This window comes from Fringilla coelebs (assembly GCF_963513975.1).
Source record: "Fringilla coelebs genome assembly, chromosome: Z".
NCBI classification, from domain to species: Eukaryota; Metazoa; Chordata; class Aves; order Passeriformes; family Fringillidae; genus Fringilla; species Fringilla coelebs.
The window spans coordinates 70,921,804-70,944,332 of NC_140031.1; the positions used below are offsets into that span (position 1 = coordinate 70,921,804).

At 39.0% G+C, this 22,529-nt stretch overlaps 1 protein-coding gene across 2 annotated transcripts in view; it reads right to left on the reverse strand.

The window, feature by feature from the left end:
• MCC (MCC regulator of WNT signaling pathway) overlaps positions 1 to 22,529 on the reverse strand; it is a 138,076-nt gene that overhangs the window by 25,017 nt on the left and 90,530 nt on the right. For both annotated transcript variants that reach the window (XM_084225840.1, XM_084225841.1), the window contains exons 6-12: positions 18,608 to 18,814; positions 9,757 to 9,903; positions 9,371 to 9,460; positions 8,535 to 8,683; positions 6,654 to 6,794; positions 5,424 to 5,524; positions 3,009 to 3,192 (exon numbers count right to left, since the gene is read on the reverse strand). In XM_084225840.1, coding sequence (XP_084081966.1) covers positions 3,009 to 3,192; positions 5,424 to 5,524; positions 6,654 to 6,794; positions 8,535 to 8,683; positions 9,371 to 9,460; positions 9,757 to 9,903; positions 18,608 to 18,814 — 1,019 coding nt within the window. The remainder of the gene's footprint in view (positions 1 to 3,008; positions 3,193 to 5,423; positions 5,525 to 6,653; positions 6,795 to 8,534; positions 8,684 to 9,370; positions 9,461 to 9,756; positions 9,904 to 18,607; positions 18,815 to 22,529) is intronic.

Sequence of the window (22,529 nt, forward strand, 5' to 3'; positions counted from 1 at the left end):
CAACGTTATTGCTGTGCTGCAGCCAGTCAAATGAATTTAGATGCTCTCCCATTGCCTTTCATTTATTTTCATTTCAGTTGTTCCCTTTTACAGTGTTTAACCAGTTGTCACTAGTGGCTCACCAAGCACTGGCTCTCAGTAACATGTTCAGTGATTTGATTCAGAATCTCATTTGAAATTTCAAAGCCCAAGATGGGTCAACAACTCCGCTGTAAATCCACATTCTACAGGATTTCAAACAACAGGGAGAATTAGTCATTTGTCACAAGTCTCAACAAAGGATAGTTTTCATCATCCTACTACCACTTTATTCATTTAGTTTCAGAGGGAAAAAGCAGCAATATGTATCTGCAACTAGAAGCCTGCAACACTGAAATATCGAAGGCAAGAAAAATCTGTTTGCAGATTCAAAGTATGTGTCAATTGAATACTGTAAGAATATTTTCACTGTGGTCCCCAGGTGGGGTGTAGTTCACATAGAACTCACTAGAGGTGAGAGGAGATGACCTTAAATTGTGCCAGAGGAGGTTCAGATTAGATACTAGAAAAAAAATTTCCCTGACAGAATGGTCAGGCATGAAATGAATTGCCCAGACAAGCAGTGGAGTCACCATCCCTGGAAGTGTTCAAGAGGTATCTGGATGTGGCACTTGGGAATAAGGTTTAGGGGTGGTTATGGTGGTGCTGGGGTGATGGTTGCAGTGGATGACCTTGAAGGTACCTTCCAAACTTGATTTCTGTGGTTCTGTGATACAAACATAGAAAAGTATATGCCTTTTGAACCAAGACAGATTTTCCATCAATGGGGTAGTACAATGTCTGTGTCTGTAAGCTGAAGAGGTGACTCCTCTATTTTGAGACAGGGTAGAAAAAATCTGAGAACACCTCCACCCACATGTCACTTGAATGCAACAGAAGGAAAGAAGAGAAGATTAATATTTTGTGGAGAAGCTGAAGTTTCAAAAATGTTTTCACTGATATGTATGCTTAGGCAAAGATAAACTACTTTGGGCATGGGGGAGGGGAGAGAGACAACAATCTCTAAGTAACAATCAGATCAGGGTGCCACAAATTCCTGACTTGCTGTGTGCCCTCTGAGTGAGTGACAACAGCTTTTATCTCCTATGTTCCATACATATAAAAAGAAATTGTAGAAGTTACCTCATTCAGCACAATATGTTGCTCCACCAGGAAAAAATACTACAATGGCAACAATGGCTCAAGCTAAAACACTTCTTTCATATAAAAACACTAAATTTGCATTTTCACATTCATGACACAGCTTATCCTGATGGGATTTTAAATCCTATGCGACTTTAAAGATACTCTCTGAAACTTTATCTACTGAGCCAACACCTTACATGGACACATAGTACACACAGGTGCAGCTGACAATGAACACAGACACAAACAGACACAGACATCCTCCCACACACAGAAACACAGACATCCTCCCAAAAATTCTGCTAAAGCAAGCAAGAGCTATAGCAATTACACTCCTACCAAACACTTTCAGTGTAAGTCTAGGAAAGCAAACACTGAAACAAGAACAATCCCCCTCCCCCCAGTTCTTCCCTGTCAATACTGGAAACTGCCTGAACTGTTTCCAAGAAAAAAAAAATTACTATGCCTTGACTACGTGCCACATATCTCACAAGGAACAAAAACACTGAGGTAGTTCTGAAAAACTGAAAATGACCCTCTCAAACAACAGAATGGGAAATGAGCTTGGCTTAGGTAGAGGTGTTACTACATGTAAACACAGACAACATGTTTGCATACAGGTGTAGATATGGCCTAAGACACAGCAAGCCAAGTGCTTGAAACAGCTTAATGTAATTTCTTTCCAAGCCTTGTTTAAATGCTTTTGGTAGAAGGTGTGATCAGATCTATTTAGCATAGATGCTGCCACTATCATTTCTATGTAAAGACACAGCTTTCTCACACTGAGAGTGCATCAGAAAACTTCTCTGAATAAAATAACATTAAAATTCACCTCACATTAGGACTCTGTTCCCTCAGATTACCTTTTTGCTCCCTTTTAGCTATTCCATGCCAGTCATATGGCAGGAAATAAGATCCTTTGGAGGAGGCATCAGCACGAAGAGGAAATGATACAGTACTAAAATAAACTTCTGAAGTGTCAAAAAAAAAAGATAGCACTTGAATAAAGAACTGGCTAGAAAACTGAATTAAAATGAAGTTTTACAGCACATTTGAGAAACAAAAATAACATTTAAAGAGAAAAATGTTCATCTATATTTATCCAGGACACTTGCCAAATTTGTATCCATATACAAGCACACATATTTACTGCAGAGTACAATTACACCACAGGCAGGCAAAAACTCAAAATTAAGCTGCTGGCAGATATATTTGAGCTGGAACACTTCTGCAATAATTGCTCATCTATGTTTTATTATTTTATAGGTCTTCAGAAAAACTGCAGTATCCAGTCTTTCCTGGAAGGATCCAATCTATTCCATAGGAAGGATTAATATGGAGGGGTGCAAAGGGTAAGGAAGGAGAAGGGAGAAGAAATAGTTTAAAACAGAGGAAATGGTTTAAAATGGCTAGATTTGCAACATTTAGAAAATAATTCTTGAGCACTCCAAAATGCCAGTGAAAGCCTGTTTCAGATCTCTGGTTCTCTGCACATCCATGCTGTCTGCATACAATAGATGTGAGTAACAAGAACATGATTTGAGTTCCAATAAAACAGTAAGAAAGTCACTGTAGTAAAACAAATGTAATGGTTTTGCCCTTTATGAGAAAGATCAAAGTCGTGAGTCACCCATTTGCAACAAATTTATAAAGAACTCTTCTTGGCTGGAGTTGCTCAAAGTCCAAAGACAATTAGACCACTGAGGCATGGTGACTTACAAATCAAAAGCACAGAAGCCAAAGGACTGAGGTGAGGGGAGGCAGCTCAGCAAATACAATAGAACATAACTTTTTGTCTGGAATCAAAGATGAGGAGATTAGGAGAGCAGAAGAGTTCCAGTTACCTGGTGTGGCTGTTGGAGGACAGGCTTTCCCAGGGTTGCACACTACAGCCTGTGACTGCATAGGCTCCTCCACAGCTCCCATCCAGCTTCATCAGCAAGGCTTTTGCTGCATTCTCAGCTGTCTTCCTGCAGTCATGAGCCCTCTTAAGCATCTGTGTGACATTTTCATCACCTGTCTGGTCCCCTAGTTTTCAAGCAAACAATGTTTCAGACAGGAATTAAGGCAAGAGATTCTTCTACTCACTCTCAGTTTATACCAAGACAATTACAATAAATTACCAATCTGTCAACTAAAAGCTACTTCACTTCCTTGTCAGTATCAGAGATAACTGGGATACTGGCCTAAATGCACCCTGCTCCCAGTGACAAGATCCAGGTACTTGCGGCTCCAGGCAACATGTCTTAAGTGATGCAGAATTTTAGCTTGTCTGTTTATAATGGGTGTGCATTCTGCATTAACATTAGGTTTGGATGCTCAAATTACGAACACACTGGAAAAGCCTCAACTTCAATTACAACTCTTAATCCAGTCAGTACAGTGTGGTTTCACAGTGTAGTCATCTCCAGAACTACTTCTCACAGGCACCTTGATCTCAAACCTGACGGATCTCAACCTTCTTACAGGCTAGCTGGCCAGACTGAAGAATTGCCCTGCTGCTCAGAAGCAGCCTCTCACATTTTAGTCATGCATACTAAGCCATAAGAAAACTAGCCCTGGTTAAATTACTATAATTTTTAGTGGTTATACAGCACCTGTGTAGCTGGTAAGCTTCAGGAGAAGCAGGACTGAAACCACCATTGTCACTACTCCTACAGTCTTCCAGCTGCACTGCAGTCAAATCATTAAATTAATGTTATTGGCTACAAGAAAATCTACAAACGTATTTGTAGATTAAGCCATAATATATTTATACTTTAGCAAAGCCCAACAGCTTGCTCTGTGTTGGATTTTCATTTAATCCTTGTTCAAGTCAACTACCTGCACTGCACAATTGCCGGTGAAGTGCATGCCCTAGAAGTAACATTAATGAGGAAGAAAGGAAGGGTGAATGTTCTGTTAAGAAAAGCTGGATATGCTTGGCTTTAAGTGATGTAAATCCCATGAATTTTCCACTCACAGATGTTGACATAAAGCTTGACTGATCTTCAAACCAAAAATCTGTTATTTTATCTAGGTGTGTTAATCAAGTTTCACAAAGAAGTAAAGGTACCTAAACCATACACCATTTCCTCCATGCTGTGCTGTGTGATGGTAAATTTGCACTATTTCTATCTCATGGCTGTGACTGATAATACCATAATTAACAGCTGTAGACACATACCTACATAAAAATTTAACTACAGTCTCTTCCATAAAATGCACGTCAGATGAAATCCTACTCAAACCCAAAGTATTTCTCCCTTGTAAGATTTCTTTCTACCACCTACAGGAATAGAAAATCCAAGCCTAAATTCACTTCTGCTACTCACTGATCTCTGCCAGCTGGGAAAAGTTCCCTAGCACATTGTGGAAAGGAATGAAAAGAGTTTGAAGAAAGGTGGAAGAAAATCCCAGACATCCCCTCTACTGAGAAGCCAGTGCTCCTAACACAGCAGGCACTTGCTATGCATCAGCACAGTATGAAGAGTTATTCTCTCTCTGAATGCTTCTTTCTGCTTGAAGATTACTATGACTGCCTTCTCCTGTCAATTAAAGGAATGGAACTACTAACACTGGAACTTCATAGTGCGATCACCTCTTTCTATCAGAACAATGGAGCTAACAGCAATGCCAAGCTCCAAATTTCTGAACTGTATTGTACCTATGAGAGTGGCTTGCTCCATTATCTAGAAGGCAGCATATTAAAAAACAACACCTAGCCACAGATTAACTAACCCCAAAATAAAAAAAATCCAGAACATACAGGCTAAACAGAAGATAGAATGTTTTAAAATTCCAGAGCAAAGGTAAAACAGGGGGTGAAAAATTACAGCCTTTAAAATTTTTTTTCTTTGTAACTACTCAATGCTACCTTTGTATTATTTTAATCCCAGTTTTTCACAGATTAAACTGTTTCTGGGGAGTCAATCTTAGTGAATCTGGACTTGCAACCACCACAGCTGTATGGCCCTAAGCCACCTGTGCTCACAAGTATTGTTTAATTATTCCATTTGATTGCATGCCTACAACAATCTCACCCCTGCCAGAAGAGGCATCTCCTTGTGAAACCAACACAAGTGAATTTAAACTGCCCTCTTGAATTTTACCCCTATTTTTGGGGTGTATTAAATAATTTAAATAGTTAAAAACAAGTAATGACTGGGGAGCAATCTTAAGTAATGGGTGATGACATGATTCACCATTACAACCAATTCTAATGCTAACTGACATGCCAAAAAAACCCACATAAATTAAGTGATTCATTGACATCTTACCAACAGAACCAACACCTGCAGCTCTGAATTGCCCAAGAATGAGACTCTGCTCACTTTCTGCCAATGCCAACAGCAGCTCATATGCTTCTATGCACTGTTCACTGAAAGGGAAAACAAAAACCAAACAAAATGTTAACTGCAATTCAAAGAAGAACAACACCTGCAACAGCAACTACAAAAAACAACTATCTGATTAACTGCATGATTCTCTACTACTTGTGCAGCACCAGAGATATTAAAGAACATTATACACATGGCTTCTATCACAAGCATTCAGCAGTCTCCCAATTCTTATAACAGTGCCAGGCTGGCCTCCAGTAATGTAACAAGCCAAAATATAAGAGAGTGACCTGAAATAAGGGAAGCTCCAGAAGCATGTTTTAAACAGGTGGTCAAGACCCCTTTGACAAACTTCTCCCAGACCTTCTTACTATACAACATACAGTATTCCATACTACATGAAGTGTTATAAGTAAAAAACATGCAAGAAAAATACTTCCTGCTCTGTCCTGGCTCTAAGATGTTCCCTCTTACAACAGAAGAGTTTTCTAATTATATTTATGAGTCATACAATCCCTGTTGCATTTTAATGTTTTTAAAAATACATACTAATACACTATTAGAAATTTACACTTCATTGAAATTTGCTCAAGGCTGATAGCAAAAGAATACATTCTTTAAAAGGCACACAGTTTGTTCCAAGACCAAACCTGCCAGTCCCAAATTAGTTGCAGTTGAAGGTGTTAAGGCCCACCGTATTTTTGTGACCAGTTTGATGCAAATCTAGATACTTACTACCAAATACAAGCCATTAATCCACAATTCCTACTAATGCAATACAAAGTCATTCTGAGTTATGTGGAGTATAACACTCTCTGCTTCAGTGATCTTGGGACAGGTACAGAGAACCTGTATCTTAAGGCTGGATTCAGAAACACAGTCTCAGCCTACACACAACCCGTAATTCAAACATTATTTCAGTATTTAAGAATGAAGAGATAAACCTCTACATTCCTGTTAGACGTTGGTCAACTACAGTTGAAATACACTGTAGGAATAACTTCAGTTGGGTAGTTTGTCAGGTAGTTTAACCAAAGGGGTGCTTTTTCAGGGGGGAAACAAAAAATAAACAGTATTACTGTGGCACACCATCAACTTCACTCTTAAACACTTCCATCAAGTCTCCCCCAGCTCCCTCTTCCTGGCTGAGCCCCTTGTGCAGGTACATACCTGTACTGCAGTGCCAGCCTGAGGGCTGTGGCATTGGACTCGTACTTGCCCACAAGCATGCTCATCCTCTCTGCATTGCTCTTGCATTCCTCCAGTGTTATTGTCAGCAAGTCGTTCTGGGACTTCAGGTGTTCAATACGGCTGCAAAAAACCAAGTAATTTGCAACCTTCAAGCTTAACTTGCAGTCAGTTATTGTTCTGAAAATTCTAGGACAATTATACTTTGAAACAACAAAAATTTCTTAGTCTACACAAGTGTTTTTTAATGAAGACGGCAAAATCCATCAGTTCTGTATATCTTATCAAAAGCCAAGAGGATAGAAATTTCTCTCAGGTCATCCTCTTCTCCTCCTCAAAATGTAGTCATAACCCCATGCAGCAGCAACAAGCAGAAAGCTGTACCCTTGTTTTGCAGCCACAAGACAGCACAGGATGGTTTAATATTAACCTTCTGGTCAATTTTTCTGCCTTCATTCCTCACTTTCTGCTGCCACATTTGCAACTTGTTTTAAATGGCATATTCATTAGCGTGATTGTGGGTGTGTGCAGGGATCATGCAGTTGCATAAATGCCTCCTTTCTTCTGAAAATCCAGAGTAACCATTCCACCTGAAGTCATGTTTGGGTTGTGATTAGAGAGGCAACTTCCAAACTATGAATGAGGTTTCACTGGGGCAATGTAACCTCCAAATGTTCTGGCAAAAGTCAAACAGAAGCTTAACTGTAATACCCTCCTCAGTGAGGTTAACCCTGAAGATGAAAATTAAGATTTAGAGTATCAGTATTACTGTTTATTCTCTCTGCTGACAACTGAACCACACATCAATATATTACACCTAACTGTAAAAATTGGATATATGCCAAAACCAGAGAGACAAACAATTTGAAACCTTGCACAGGTAGATAATGAAGAAATCCATGCCATCCAGAACTCTAAAATCACTGACTTCTTGAAAAAGAAGACTGAGAAGGGCTAGTATATATGTTTGTCAGAACAAAGCCCTGACTTTTCTAGATGCTAGAACTGCCACTTCCTATATCTTGACATCTTCTATAATGATACCTGTTGTCAAAGCATAATTGTGCAGGGTACAGAAAAAAAGAAAAAAATAGAAAAAAAGAAAGGGAAAAAAAAAAGAAAACAAGAATCACGTTTTGCAGCACTCCAAAAACATGAGCTATAAATAAGAAGAGAAATTGTACTGACCAGACTAAACTTCAGCTAGCTGTAGGGAAGACAGAATTTGTATAGAGACATGCTGAGACATGATTCTCATATTCCTGATCCACAGTTTTGATTTTATGTGCCAAAAAAAGACATGAAACACTGGTTTTGATAGAGCTTGCTAAAGGATAACACCAGCAGTATTTTAACTGCAACCAGAAAGCTGCAATCTCTCTTCTGCAGACAGAAACCTATATGCTGTTATGTATGCCACATCACCACACATCAGTAAAATCATTTATGGAGACAGTTAATTGCTATTATTCTCTTTCTTCAGGACAAAATAAAGCAAGCTAATTTCAGAATGATGCAGACTAAGTTACGGGAGTCCTTATCTCAAGGAGTAATGTGTCTTTTGAAAAAAACATGCCATGACTACTTGGTCAGCCACACAGAGGGACACTCCAGAGTCCAGACAGGGGAAGGTGGTGCTGTGCTGATCTAATAATGCAGAAACAAACCCATAAGTCATGGAAAGAATCCTTAGCATATGATTCAATCTCCTCTTCAGCAAGCACATTCCATGTTTATCTGCAGCTGCCACAGCTGAGCTGGAAGTGAACTAAGAAATTATCAAAAAGGGTAAAAAAAAAGAGTCAACGGTAATGAACCTAACAGAAGACAACATGTGTGAGCACATCTAAATTTGTGGCTCACCTATTTAATCTCTCCGTTTCCACTTCAAACTCTCGGATTTTGCTTTCAGAGATGGCAGATCCATGTGAATACAGAGTCTGGAAGATTTCCTGGATGTTTGAGCAGTCTTGGAGGGAATGTGCCAAATGTTCAGCCACAGTACTAGAGACCTGTACACGGCAGTTAATAGATCATTGTGAAGAGATACCCACTGGATTTCTCCCACATACCTTCAGCATTGAGAACTGCATTTGCTTGCATGCACTCACTTCAATGCATTCATTATTCAGTTTTTGTTATGAATTTTACATTGAATATAACATTTACTAGATTCCACTTTTAGAAGCCATTTTGTTCTAAAATTCTACTAACCAAGGGTGAACTCCACCATTTCATTATACATTTAAAAAGCTTACTATGCAACATTTAAAAAGCCTACTATGCAAGTTATTTATGTTCTTGAGAGCTTAACAAAGGGTTAGAGCCAAGATCTTCAGTAAAAGAAATATTAAAACACACTAACAACAGTGTTATTGATTTACACTGGCATTTCAAAAGCAGAATCCAGTTCACTGTTGGTGGAAGGTTGTGAAATGAAACTGAAGAGTCTTCCTGAAGAATATTTTGGTGGAACTGACTCCAAAATTTCCCTCTTAAGGTCACTCATGAGAATGACTTCTAGCCACTGGTTTTGAGAAAATGAGATCTTAATACTGGGTGAAATATTCTTTGTTGATGTATTTTGCTCAAACTAGCTTTTAAAGTATTTTCAGATAGTTCACATTATTAATTTTATTAAGAAAACAGTGCTTTTATTGGAACACGGATCATGCAAGCACACAGTTCTTAGTCCTTACCCCTATGCTGCTGATTTCTGATCCTAAGACAGGTCTATCAGATGATGAAGATTCTGATCTTGTCTTTGACAACTTCACTCTTTCAGCAATCTGCAAGTCAGAATGCTGCACAGGTTACACAGCAGCCCATACCCCATAAAGATCACACAAACCCCATCTGTTCTCTAGTTATACTTGCAAAGCTGAAGCAAACTACTAGGGAACTGAGCCCTGCATTGTAGCTGAGAGAACTACAATCAATAACGTTTAATTCCTTTCCATAGCTCAAGTTCACGGACCTGCTCAGGACTCCCCTAAAGATCTTCCAGTTAATCCCATGCTTGCACAGCACAAAATGAAGCCTGCTTTTCCGGTCAGGAGAAGGGTTACAAACACACAAACCCCACCTTGGCGATGGGAATGTCGTTGCTGCTGCTGCTGGTGCTCAGCTCTCCTGTGCTGGGGTTGACGGGGCGGTTGGCAGGAGTAAGGCGGCTTGGGCTGGACGGGCCCGTGGCCTGCACACTCTGCAAACGGGTCTGCAGCTCCCGAACCTGCAATCAAACATAACATTCTGATTTTTCCACTTTTATGGTTCTAACAGTCTGGAGATTTTCTCATTGTCTAGCCAAGTCTAATTGCTTCTGGCTTCAGCACAGAAGTTACATTTTTGTACTGTGGTGGCTGCAAAGTTTTCACATGGGGAGCAGATAAATGGGGGCTATTTTTAAATCCCACTGCTATCAGTTTTTTAAAATATGTGCAATGTGGAAATATGCAGAATACTGTAGAATAAGTACTCAAAGTTTCAGCTGTACTATAGGTATAGAAATTATTCTCTTTGGGGTAAAGCTAAAGCTCCAGCCTAAGATGATGATGGCTAAACAAATGAAATGATAATCCTCCTATTAATGGAAAATTCCAGTGCTGAAAAAAACTCTTGACATAAATAAATCACATGATGACTTGGTCATATTTAAAGGTTAAAGAAATTCAAACATTAATCATGCTTTGAAACTACAGTCAAGTAAAAGTACCATTTAGTGAGTAATGTACAGACAAAAAAAAATACCAGCAGAGTACTCAACCAACAGTCTGTAAAAGCTCTCTGTAAACATACCCTGCAAACACTGCATGGTCCTCATAACACATCAGATACTTGATGTGTTAGAACTGATGTTAAAAGATTTTCAGTTTAAAGGTTAGAAAAAATAAGAAAGGTCTGCAAGAGCCAAACTATAGCTGTGCTAAAGATGATAGTGTTTACCTTGGAATAATTCTTAACAGACAAGGAATAAACTGTCAACAGTTATGACACAAGGTAAAGTGACAGAACTCATTTTCCCACAGATCTCAAACAGTGTGGGATGGGAGAAGGTGAAGGAAACCATCTAAAGAGGAAATTTCCCTGAACACAGTTGTCCTTAAATACACAGGTTTCTATGCGATTTTGTTGGAACAGTCCCTCCACAAAAATGAACTTGTGAAATTTTATCAGAAGTCCAGTCAAGTAAAGTTCAGCCCACTTGATATCTCCCCTTGTATGTAGCTTGAAATGCAACTGTGATTCATACTGTCTAAAGAAAGGTGGGATTTTATGCTAAATACATTTATACAAAGCAAGCTGAAGTTGCATCAAAGCTTAGACTTTCTTAGTTGTAGGTGCATGTGGACAGTGTTTATCAATCTCTGCTTGAAGCAGCAGCAGCAGTCGTGTTCTCTGTACAACAGATGCTTCAACCTACTGCAGAGAGGAAAGAATTCAAGTTGGAATGCTCTCCAGACACCAAGGCAATATTTTATGCCTCTTACAATCCTCGACAGCCTGCTCCTGTTTCCTGAAGAGTATCCCTGCCTCTCCCCCTCTGTTGTATACAAACTGAAGGACAGTTTGCCTGCACACTTAATGTCAAAAGAATTTTTAGGTAATTACAAATTAAAAAAAAAGAAAAAAAACAGTCTGTGTGTTTTACATAACATGATATTTTCAAAAAGCCATAGGTGGCAATAATAAAAACACATGAAGTCACACTGCACTTCTAAGTTCCCTGTTCAGTTGTGGAGGAGCTCTACAGCTTAAACAAAACGATTCCAAACAACTTAAGTACACAAAACTTCAAATCAAATCCCCCAATGTTTAAAGTAACTTGCTGAAAAATGGATATGGGTGCTCGACCCAGAGTTATGAATCATAAATACAAGGATCTCATGAAGTTAACTGAGCAAAGTGTATGAAGTGGTCATCCATAGCACGTATCTTCTACATATTTGCAGCTGAGGCCTCCTTTGTTCATACAAACCTATTTAGCTTCAACATGGGTATAGCTGCACTAATGCAAACCTTAAAGACAAAAATGCTCTATTGATATAAACCAATAATTTCAGCCTGTTGATATGCATAAACCTGAAATAAACCATGCATGCATATTTTTGCTTGCAGATATGGAATGTCAGTGCAGACAGGATTTGTACCGCGGCATTGACACTGAGGGGAAAAAAAAAAAGCAACCCCTACACTTCATTAAGTTATTGACATTTTGTTACTATTTCTTTCAACTCAGGCTGTCCCAAATTACATTCTCCAAGTGCTGAAGTTACAGCACTGTTTAAAAGTAAACAAATAGGAAGACCGTTTGGATAAATTCTTTATAAAATAAAACCCCAGCCTCCATGTCCAGCTTAAAAATTGCTAAAATATTCACCTATTCTCAGAAGCCAGTCTGGAAGATTGCAGATCAAAAGCAAATAACATTTTAATTTTATGTGCAACCAGGAAAGAGAGTGGTAAAACTGCTTAAATGCCAAGTCTTGGTAGACTCTGAAGTTTAGAACTACCTTGTGAGAAGACTGTATCACACAAACCTTTAATGCAGATAGGTTTCATTTATCCTGTGTTTTCTTACTGTGAAGTGACTATTGGCCAGGATTACAAAGCTAATTATTCATACAAATCTGTAAAAAAACACTGGCAACAGAAAGAAAAATTAACACAGCTAAGAGTGTAGTAAGGCAAAGCTTTGCTCAGGAAAGCACTTCTAGAAGAAAACTCAGAGCACAGCACAGTTATTAATCTGTGCAATTTACTGCCTTAATATTGTATCATACAAGCAACAACGAAAAGAAGCTGCCTGCTTATCTGTCCTTCTTGGTGTATTTACTAAGTCAGGCCTTCATTTATGAAATTACATGCTGAACTGACTGCTATAAATAACTGCACTGATTTTAGCAACAGAGAGTACTGGATGCTAAGTCTGAGCAAGGTAACAGGGTAAGTTTGTCTGACCGGTAAAATCACGCATCTCACAATTCACACATTCAGCAAACATCTCACAGCTGGGCTGCCCATCTACCACACTGCCCAGAGACACATTAGGTAACTATTTCTGGTCACCAAAACCGCCAGCAGCATCTCTTCAGAAAGCATCTCTTACACTGGCAGCTATTCTATAGAAAAAATAAAGAATGACCAAAGAAGGGGAAAAAATACCCCAAACCCAAATCAGAGTTCAGAAGAGCCATTTTATTCACTGGTTTGGTGAATGCACAGGTTATGAAAAGACTGTTTTTTAAGGCAGGATTAAAAAATGTCTGACTCCCTGTGCCAAGTGTTTAGCATCATTACCAATGTAATACAAATTATTCCGAAGATTAACTCATAGAATGAGGGTAAACTGCAGTACTGCATATGAGACACAATAAACACTTATAAAAACACTTATAAAAAATAAACACTTGGAAACAGGAGGGAGAGGAAGGGAATATCTTACATGAAATCAATGACAAAATTGGCAAAATGCAATGGGTAAAGACAAATATAGAAACAAACCCAAAAAAGTTACATTTTAAGACAGGAAGAGTGTGGATTTCTCAGTTTGGGAGGAGGAATAACCAGGAAGGATTTAAAGAAAAATTTCTTGAGTTCTTGCATCACACTAGTTTAAAAATAGAAATATGCAGAACGGTATAAAACTTGCCATAAACTTCTGAAGCACTAAAATGAGGTGGAAACTGTCTGGCAAGCAGATCTTATTATGCGGTCAGGGGAAAAAAAAAGAAAAAAGAGTTGAGAATGAAGGGAAAAAGGAGAAATCCAGGGAAACGTCTGTGAAATCCAGAAAAAAATATAAGGAAAGGTCTTCCAAATGATTGAAGGAAGTCCAAGAAATTACAGAAGCAAAGAAGTGCTGGAACCCTGGAAAGAGCAGGAGCAGGTGCACTAAGTAAGACACAAGGCAACAGAACCATTAGGTTTCAGAGTAATGGACAGCCCAGACACAAAAGAAAGGTCAGGTGCAAACAGATGTTCTCAAGTTATTAATATGAACAAAAGTAACTTGAAATGTCACTTATTAATATTTGATGTTTTGCAAGTGAATCAACTGTTGAGCTGCATTTGTATTTTTTTCCCTCGAATGCTGAGAATTGGCGTAGGAAATAATGAAAAATTAAAGGTAATTTCTTATCACCTTAAGAATGAAATAAAAAGAAAGCAAGAGCAGAAGAGAAAAGGGCTGACACACTATAGCAATGTTCAATTTATGTAAGAATTAATAAGCTATTAACAGGCATCACAGGCATGTTTGTTCAAATGCATCATGGGCAACAGAAAAATATTTCAGTGGAATAATCTCATTATTTGTAACCATGACTCTGAGAAGCATGTTTTCAGTCTTTTTATTTTGCACATGCATAGTGACAACTACACGATTCATTAACATATCCTAAATAAAACACCACAGCTACGAACTGCCTGTTTCTGTCACTGATTTCCACATTCAAATGACACCTGCTGCTTTTGTTTCTAAACCAGTTTCAAATGAAGGATGTGCCTGTGATTCTTTTCATTCTACACTACTTGTGACCTGTTTCATCATACAGAACCTTTGAACCCTTCCAGTAGCAGCACTTTTCCCCCCTAGCATTTTAATGCTGCTTCATTTCCTTTCCCCTATTATACAGAGGAAGAAGACAAAGTACAACAAACCACAGGGAGTGAACTTCTCCCACTTTCTCATTTATTCATGCATACTGCAAATCTGTGGAGGAGAAGATGCCAAATCAAACACCTGTGTAATAATGTGAGCTGCTCTGAGTGGTGAGGGTCTTGTCTTTCCCAGCCAAAAAAAAAAAAAAAAAAAAAAGCCTTACCTTTCATTTAGTCCTAGTGTTGATCATTTTCAGCCAGATAATTTTCTGCCTCTCCTGTATCATGAGCACCAGAGCAAACAAAGTTTGCTGAGTTTCTATGTATTGTCTTTTGTGATCAACTGAGTTTGGTAAAGAAATCTTTCTGGTATCTATAAGGTCAATTAAACACTGAGTCTTTGCATGTAAGTTTGGAATCAGAAGTAAAGCTCTACTTTGTTGACACTGAAGAGGAGATACTGCTGCATAAGCCAAATACCATGCAAGTGAAAGATACAAAGAATGGAAAAAGCTTCGGGCTGCTACCTCAGGTTTCTGGTGCTCTCCAAGAGACAAAGGAGACAGAACAGCTCCAGGGTCACCTTAAGCTAGGCAAGCAGATAAGAATCTCTAAGGGCCCATAATGTATCAGTGTTCTCCAGCAATCTGGAACAATACCTTAGGATCCCAAGAGGAATGACTACAAAACAGAGTCCAGCAGATCCCGCCAGCTTTGTGTCATCTGAGAACAGTGTGGGGCCAAAAAGACCTGCAAGGCCAAGGATCTAAGTCCTGCTGTGGCATGGGTAGGTTTCAACTGTTCACAAGAACCACATATTTTAGGAGAGCCCTCTGCTCAAATCAAAGTGGCACGTGGGCAGCTGATGGCATCACATATAAAATGCTAATTTTCTACTACTCCACAGACTATGTTTCCATTAGAGTCTTAGTTGAAGACAGCTAATGAAGTGTTTTTGTTCTGGTCAGTTTGGTGATTTCAGCTGAAGGTACAGAAGGTACAGAAAAACCTTCACAACTGGAAGAATGGGATTAACTGAACAAGCAGACCTATGGCTCATGCAGAACAGACTTAACAGACTTCCAGATATGGAACTGCCTTTTCATTTCAGACTTAGTTCTTCAGAACACCCCCAGGGAAGCCTGAATTCTGCCCACACCGACTGCCTTTTATGTCAAACAACCCCTAAGACTGCGCTGAGGTACCACTCATCTGACAACTTTTATGGGCAGTAATTAAAAGCCCACAATTTTTACTTTACAGTCAGGATGGAGTTTATATGCTGTTTCACTGCTGCTCATCTGAATCCCCTGCTGAATACAAGGGCTTTTGTGTAAGAAGAGAAATATTACTTTTTCTTCCACTACTTAAGCCTGTTACTCAGTATAAGAGTCGTAAATAGTGCTGACCTGATTACAGCCTTATTCTCATGTAATAATAATCATCCCACAGACTGGTACAGAAGTTCCTCACCATCTTATCTGTATTACTGGATTCAGGATTATGGTCAGCTGTGTAAGCAGTTTGTGGGGCACTGACCGGCCTGGATCTAAATAGATTTTATTTTTAATGCAGCAAAATAATGCAGAGGTAAAATAAACCTCTGCATTATGAAATTAGCTGTTACACTGCAGACAACCTACCAAAGTAAGCAATTACCTCACTTGCTAATGACCTGTGAGAAACAAACTCTGAATGCATATTGTTTCTTAGCTACTGTTCCAGAGAGCAGCTCAATCTGTTAACTGAGCACAGTAAATACCTAATTAAATTAAATCTCCAACAAGCCTGAGAAAAATGTATTGAAAGCACTCTGCTTGATTGCACACATTGGTCTGAAGGAACAGACGTATTGATCTGGTCAACTTCAAGCTTGTTCACTTCACCCAATTTAATTTGAGAAGGACAATAACTAAATTTTAGTTGGATCTCCTTTCCCACTCTCCAGGGAAATAATTTGAAGTGACTTTTGAGTTCAGGTGGCATATGGAAAATATTTCATAGGTCAAAGAAAACATTTATTTTGTTGCCACTATGGACATGAAGCTACATTAAAAATGCAAATATGGTCTCCAGTGCAACAATTACACAGTGTGCAGAGAGGGTCAGATGTCAAAACTAACTTCTCTAGTGGGGGTAATAAATCAGTTGTTCTGCATGATAAGGATGATATTAATTACCAGATTTCAGTAAAGTTCTCTGTAGTTACAAAGAACTGAAACAAGCTGATGACCTTAATTCTGCTTCCATCAGAGATACCTCCATAATAGATAACTGGAACTGCTGGCAGCCAGACAAAACATAGCAGAATTGTGAAAAGATGCTAAGGCTGGCTCTAGAATTAATGCAGCTGTGTTAACTTGGCTTTTTCTGCTTTCCTTTGGATACAATCCTGATGTAATGATTCTGGTTTTATCAGGTATCCTTGTACAGTCATGTATTTCATTATACAAACATAACTTTAATATTTTAAAGTTCCATTTAGAAAGTAGTACTCCTTACTGTTTCTTTAGAACCACAATCTTCCTGTGTCTTGGACACCTCACAGTCCAACTTCTGGCCTCATATAGCCACAAGTGGTTCGTGTTATTCTGTTCTTACTCCAGTTTTGTCCCTGAGTTTAGAGACTCATTGCTCCAATTTTTATTTTCTTTCTCTAAGCATTTGTAAAGAGAAAACAAATTAAGAATTTGTTTTGCCACGCTGAACAGAACAAATCTCTACTCTACAGAAACGACCATTTCTCTGACCATTGTCTACATCATTTTTTACCAATTTAGACTGCAACTTTAAGAGATAAAAATGACATATAACATTCCAGATCAGATCTCACCACTCTTACGCAATTTTTCCAAGCCTTACTGAAAATAACTTCTCTGGCACCTCATAGGACTGAATTTACTACTATGGCTCAGCCATGCTGATTGCTGAGGGTACAACACCAATTCCTTCCCCTTTTCTGTTTCTCAACTGAAAAGCTCCTGGATGTCAGCATAAATTCCTGTTACCATTTAAGCCCCTTAACTTGGATGCCATACTTCTCAAAACAGGAATCTTTTTGTATACTCAAGGCCACCTATCTTTCTCTTGTTTGATATCTCAGTATTGATCTGTGTCACCCGGAGTCTCAACAACTCCATTTGTGTAAGCAAATTTCTCAAGCACAGACTTCAACTCTCTGCCTGCTTGTGTTGATGTTCACCCCCTCAGTTTGGCAACAATCCAGCCAGTCCATAAATGCTACTTCTGTAGCTCAGGGGGTAGTATTGCCTCCACTAAAAAAAATTGTCACTATCAGTTCAAAAATTTCAGGATTGAAAAGAACCTATGGTATGTAATAAGACAAAAATTTACAAAGGAAAAATTGAAGTGATCTTGCTTTATATGATACGAGATTACTATTCTTGCCTCATCACACATGCCTTTTTAGTGTTACGGGAAGACAGGGAGTTTTGAAAGGGTCATTTGAGTCTTCATACCTCAAGACTGCAAATCTCACACAATGTAGGCTCATGCTATAATGGCAGAATCACTGCAGAACAATGTTAGTTTAGAACAGCAAAAAAAGCTAATCTGCTGCCAATGGGCAGAGTAACACAATAGTTAACCATGATATGGTGGTCTGAATTGTCATTTAGACTGAACACAAACTTGAAACTGCCTGTTTTTAAAATAAAAAAAATTCCTATCTAGACAAAACTCTGCAAATTTACCAGGTACAAAGTTAACAAATTTTAAAAGTAACTGAGATTGAGGTCACATTCTCTTGGCTCTTTCATCTTTTTTTGTGAAGAAGTCTTCCCCCTTTTTTTTCTCACTTTGGACTCCACACAAAGCACAAAGCCTTTATCTGACCTTAAACCATGATAAAATGTAGACAGGGAAGCAGGACATGGCTGGAACTACTCATACTCAGTATGAGAATTACTGCCCACTGACAGGAGTCCTGCTCTTTTTCTTTCTCCTAATCACAAATTGAATTCCCAACAAAAACAAAGAAATATTTGTTGTTTACAGGAAAAAACAGCCTCACAGGAAAATTCACTAGATGAACATCTGCTTTCTCTATATCCAAGTTACGTACGCTTCCTTTAAGATGAATATCAGTTTTTCTGATTTCTGAAATCAGGCTATTGTGCACGCTGGCTGTTTTTCACACACTCTTTTTAAATTACGTTCAGTTCTGTCCTAGTTTTGACATTTGTACAGCCCAGCTTTGAAAGCAAAAAGCCCTACAGCCAGCACAGGAAGAGAGATTAAAGATAAGCCAGTTCTGGTGACAAAACCACACAGGTTGGAGCAAGAAGAAGGCGTCATCTGTACAGCAGCCTTACCCTTCTACGCAGTCTGTCCCTCTCCTCACGGACAGCGTTCATGGTGGCCTTGGTCCTGTTGAGCTCCTCCTCTTTGCTGCACAACATGGCTGTGAGGCTCTCATTCTCTTCCCGCAGGCCAGCCAGCTCCTTCTCCCACCGAGACCTCTCCTCAGAAAGGTTTGGATAAAGGTCACGTCCCAGCACTCCCTCAATCTCCTCCACAGTCTGCAAAAACACAGTCATCAACAAACAGAAAGGGCCAGAGACAACTGAGCAGGATTAATGGGTAGACGGGACAGAAATGTGTGCTAGCAGGCAACTCTACATACTCATATATACACTGCCAGCCACTCAACACCACTAGTTTGCTTCTTTTGTGTGCTAAGTAATATCAAACCAAATTATTACTTATTTTCTTTGACAGTTTGACCATTTCATGAAAATATTTCATACTGACAAACACCAAAGCAGACATGCAAATAAAACATGTCACCTGTGAATGACAGCAATCCTGGTAGTTTAATCTCAGAATACTTTAGAACAAATTAATAACTCCTTGTCATGGGTGAGCACTGTACTTATTGTTTCCCTGCTGAGTAACAGGCAGAAATGAGCAGTCAGTGAATGTGCATAGCATGGGGCCTTATTTATTCCTAGACTAATGCCACAAAAGGGCAATAAAAAGAGTGGGAGAGGATTGAAAGAAGGTTCTTCTTTCCCATGTCCCTGAGTATGTTCTTTCCTTGAGGTGACAGCAAAATAAAGAACTCTGGCCTTGACTAGGCTTACAGGGGATGTTACAGCCTTTCTAGTATCTAAAAAAAGGCTGGGCTTCTCTGGGACACAATGTCATCCAGCACTTCCTGTCCCACCTCTATGCTCAGAGCTGTGTAGACACTGCTACTTCAAGGGACATTCACAAACTTACATAGGGGAAAATGGAACTATGAGCACCCACCACCATCAAGGGAATACTGCCATGCCTGAACTGTCAGGCTGGTCACTAGCATGCTGAAACACAGCATAACAGCCTGTTGGGGAGCTACCTGCAGTTTGGAATCTACTACCCAGGGGATGCTGTGCCTGTGCTCCATGTCTACCTACGGAAGATATCTGCAACAAGCAACACCGCTCCAAATGTTGCCCATAAGCTTTTTAACCTCCCTGAAAGCAGTGTGCATTGAAATGATGGGAAGAAACATGGAAAATAAAAGAACATAAGACATCACTGGTGATGCAGAAAGTTTCATTTCCTTGGGTAATCCAAAACCAAGTTATAGCTAAAGCCTATACTTTTACATCTAATATGGAAGATAACAGATGCACCAAGGTTAATAATAATCTATTTAGTTGTTTTATTCAAAAGAACATTTATATCCTGATGTGTCCCTTGTAATTCAGCATATTCTAGGAATCTATGATTCTATATATTACTGAATATTTACTGCTTTGTTTACTTCTTTAAACTGGGAGGGACCAAAAGAACCAACTAGACTACAGCTGAAAATAGTAAGCCTAGCTGGAGACACTTTTTTTTCCCTACAAGAAATCTTATCAGTGTTTTAAGCATTGTCTGACTCGAGGTATCAATGAAATTTTATTATTTGCTCAGTTTATCCTTATGAATTGTATTTCGTGTCTCTCTTATATAAAACTGCAATACATTTTAGAGCCACAATTATGAAACTCTATTGACAGAGTATCAGAGTATCTACACTGTAATTCTGCTAACAGATTTGGCAGGAAATTGAATTTACTTTTCTTAAAAAGAAAAGGCTTGCAACATCTCTGTGAGGTGAAAGAAGCTGCAGGTCTCCCTTGTATTAGCTTCACTTGGACCCATAGGTCTCAAATTACGACCAGGTAAATTATTTCAACACAGCATGATGATGAGTTCAAGATCTGAATAAGCACAGGGTGGTTAATCTCACAATGTAAAGAGAAGCTCTGTAATGGCAGGAGCATCCTCTTTTGATGATGCCAGCTGTATTTTTAACAGTGCCCCTTTTTTGTTGATTTGTCCTCTCCCATCTTCCCCCACACCACCCTCAAACTTCCCCTGCTGTTTTCTCACCCCTCTAACATGAAGTTTTGCGGTTGACTCCTTCCTCCCCATTCCCCATGCTCCAGTGTTGTTATTTTCCCAACACCTCCCCTTCCTAGACCACTGCTTCTCAGAGCACTACCACTAGAGCAATTCTCTGGTGTCCAATATGCTACCAACCATCCTCCACGGAAAATAAAACATAAACACTCTACACAGATATAGCTATGTAAAATAATGCTGATTAGTTTTCTTCAAAGCAGCATTAAAGAGCAGTTTTATCTGGTGTGCTGCTGCACAGCAGATAATTCAGGTATAATTTCACGGAGTATGGGATTGAATTACAATGTCGTGTTCTGAGCACAGGGCAGCAGGATGTCATATCATGGTAATTCCAGTCTTGTTGCTGCCACTGCCATCAGTGCTCTCTGCTTTATTTTCTTTACAAGAAGTGTTGTGTTACAGATGAGATATCAGATAAAATCAGCAAGTATCAGGTTTAAAAGACACTAAAGCAGTACTTCTTCCCACGGTGTAACTCAATGGCAGAATTTATTCCTAACAGAATTTGTGGAGGCCAAAAATTTAGATAGTCCAAAAACACAGTAGATAAAAAGAAACAAGAAAATTTCACCCACTACAATTAAACACAAAGACATCATCTTCGGTTCAAGTTCCGACAGACCCACGTAGCTGGAAGCATCTCTGAAGGAAGGAGAAGAACATACTATGCATGTAATTTTTGATGCTGTCTTTCCAGAAGCATCTGCCATTAGGTAGTCCATATGGACTTTTGGTCCAACCAAGTACAGCTGTACTCACATTCTAAATGCTTCATGCTTGGAAATATTTACAGATTTTTCAATCAGCAAAATTTTAGTGGTTAGGTATCTGTTACTGATGTGATCTCCAAAATAAACAAAGCATTAACCAGACTATTCTGTGGAAATTGTCTTAAATCCTTTTCTTAAAGTATGCTTTTGTAACTGTTCAGTTAGTAATACAGTCTGATAAATTTAATTTCAAGGTCTTTTCAGTTGCTGTGGGGCAGAAACAATTGAGACAGCTAGGGTGACATAGTTTGTATAAAAGAAACAAAAAGTAATTCAGCAGCAACTGCAATAAAAGGAACCCAGTGAAATTTAACCACCAAAGCTAAAGGATTTAAAACATTTAAATGCATTAGTCTGTCGGTGAAGAAAAAAGCCAATAGCCAAGGCAAAAGGTAGTCAGAATACTTCAGGTTTCCATTCACAATTCCACCCACTTTGAAATTCTCTCCATTTTTTTCTCTGAGGAAACATCAAAGCAGAAATGATCTGCAGCCAGGGGTGCAATGGTGGAGAGGGGCTTTATGTGTGGGTATTGCTCTGTTAAACACATCTCATTTCAGAGACCAGAGATCGGCCTCACACAGGCTGATCTCTACTTATTTCCCAGAATCCCAGTTTCTCTTTTGGTGAATAGTGACCTCTGAAAACAGTTAACCCTAAAACTCCAAAAAACACTTGTCAATATTCAAAGTACTGATCCTAATCCTAATCCTCTGAGACACTCAAATAAACTGCTTTAATAGTGATCCCAAGAGACCAGAAGTCAAACATACACACCTACTTCAAATTACTACTCAACATTAATTGCTTTATATTTTGTTATGTTCCTCAGGCACTACCAGGGAGAGAAGGAACTTTTCCCAGCAGTAGGAGGAAGGGCTGTCAAAGCCATCTAGAATGGTCAGAGACCTCTTCACTGCAAGACCAAACTGTCAGTACAATTTTTCTTGTAAAAATGAGTCACTGACACCTTTCCACCAGATACAAAAAGCCTGTTCATTTCTTCCCCTGTATACAGGAAGATTCTCTGTGGATCTCTTGCTTTCAGGTTCTGAACAGCAGT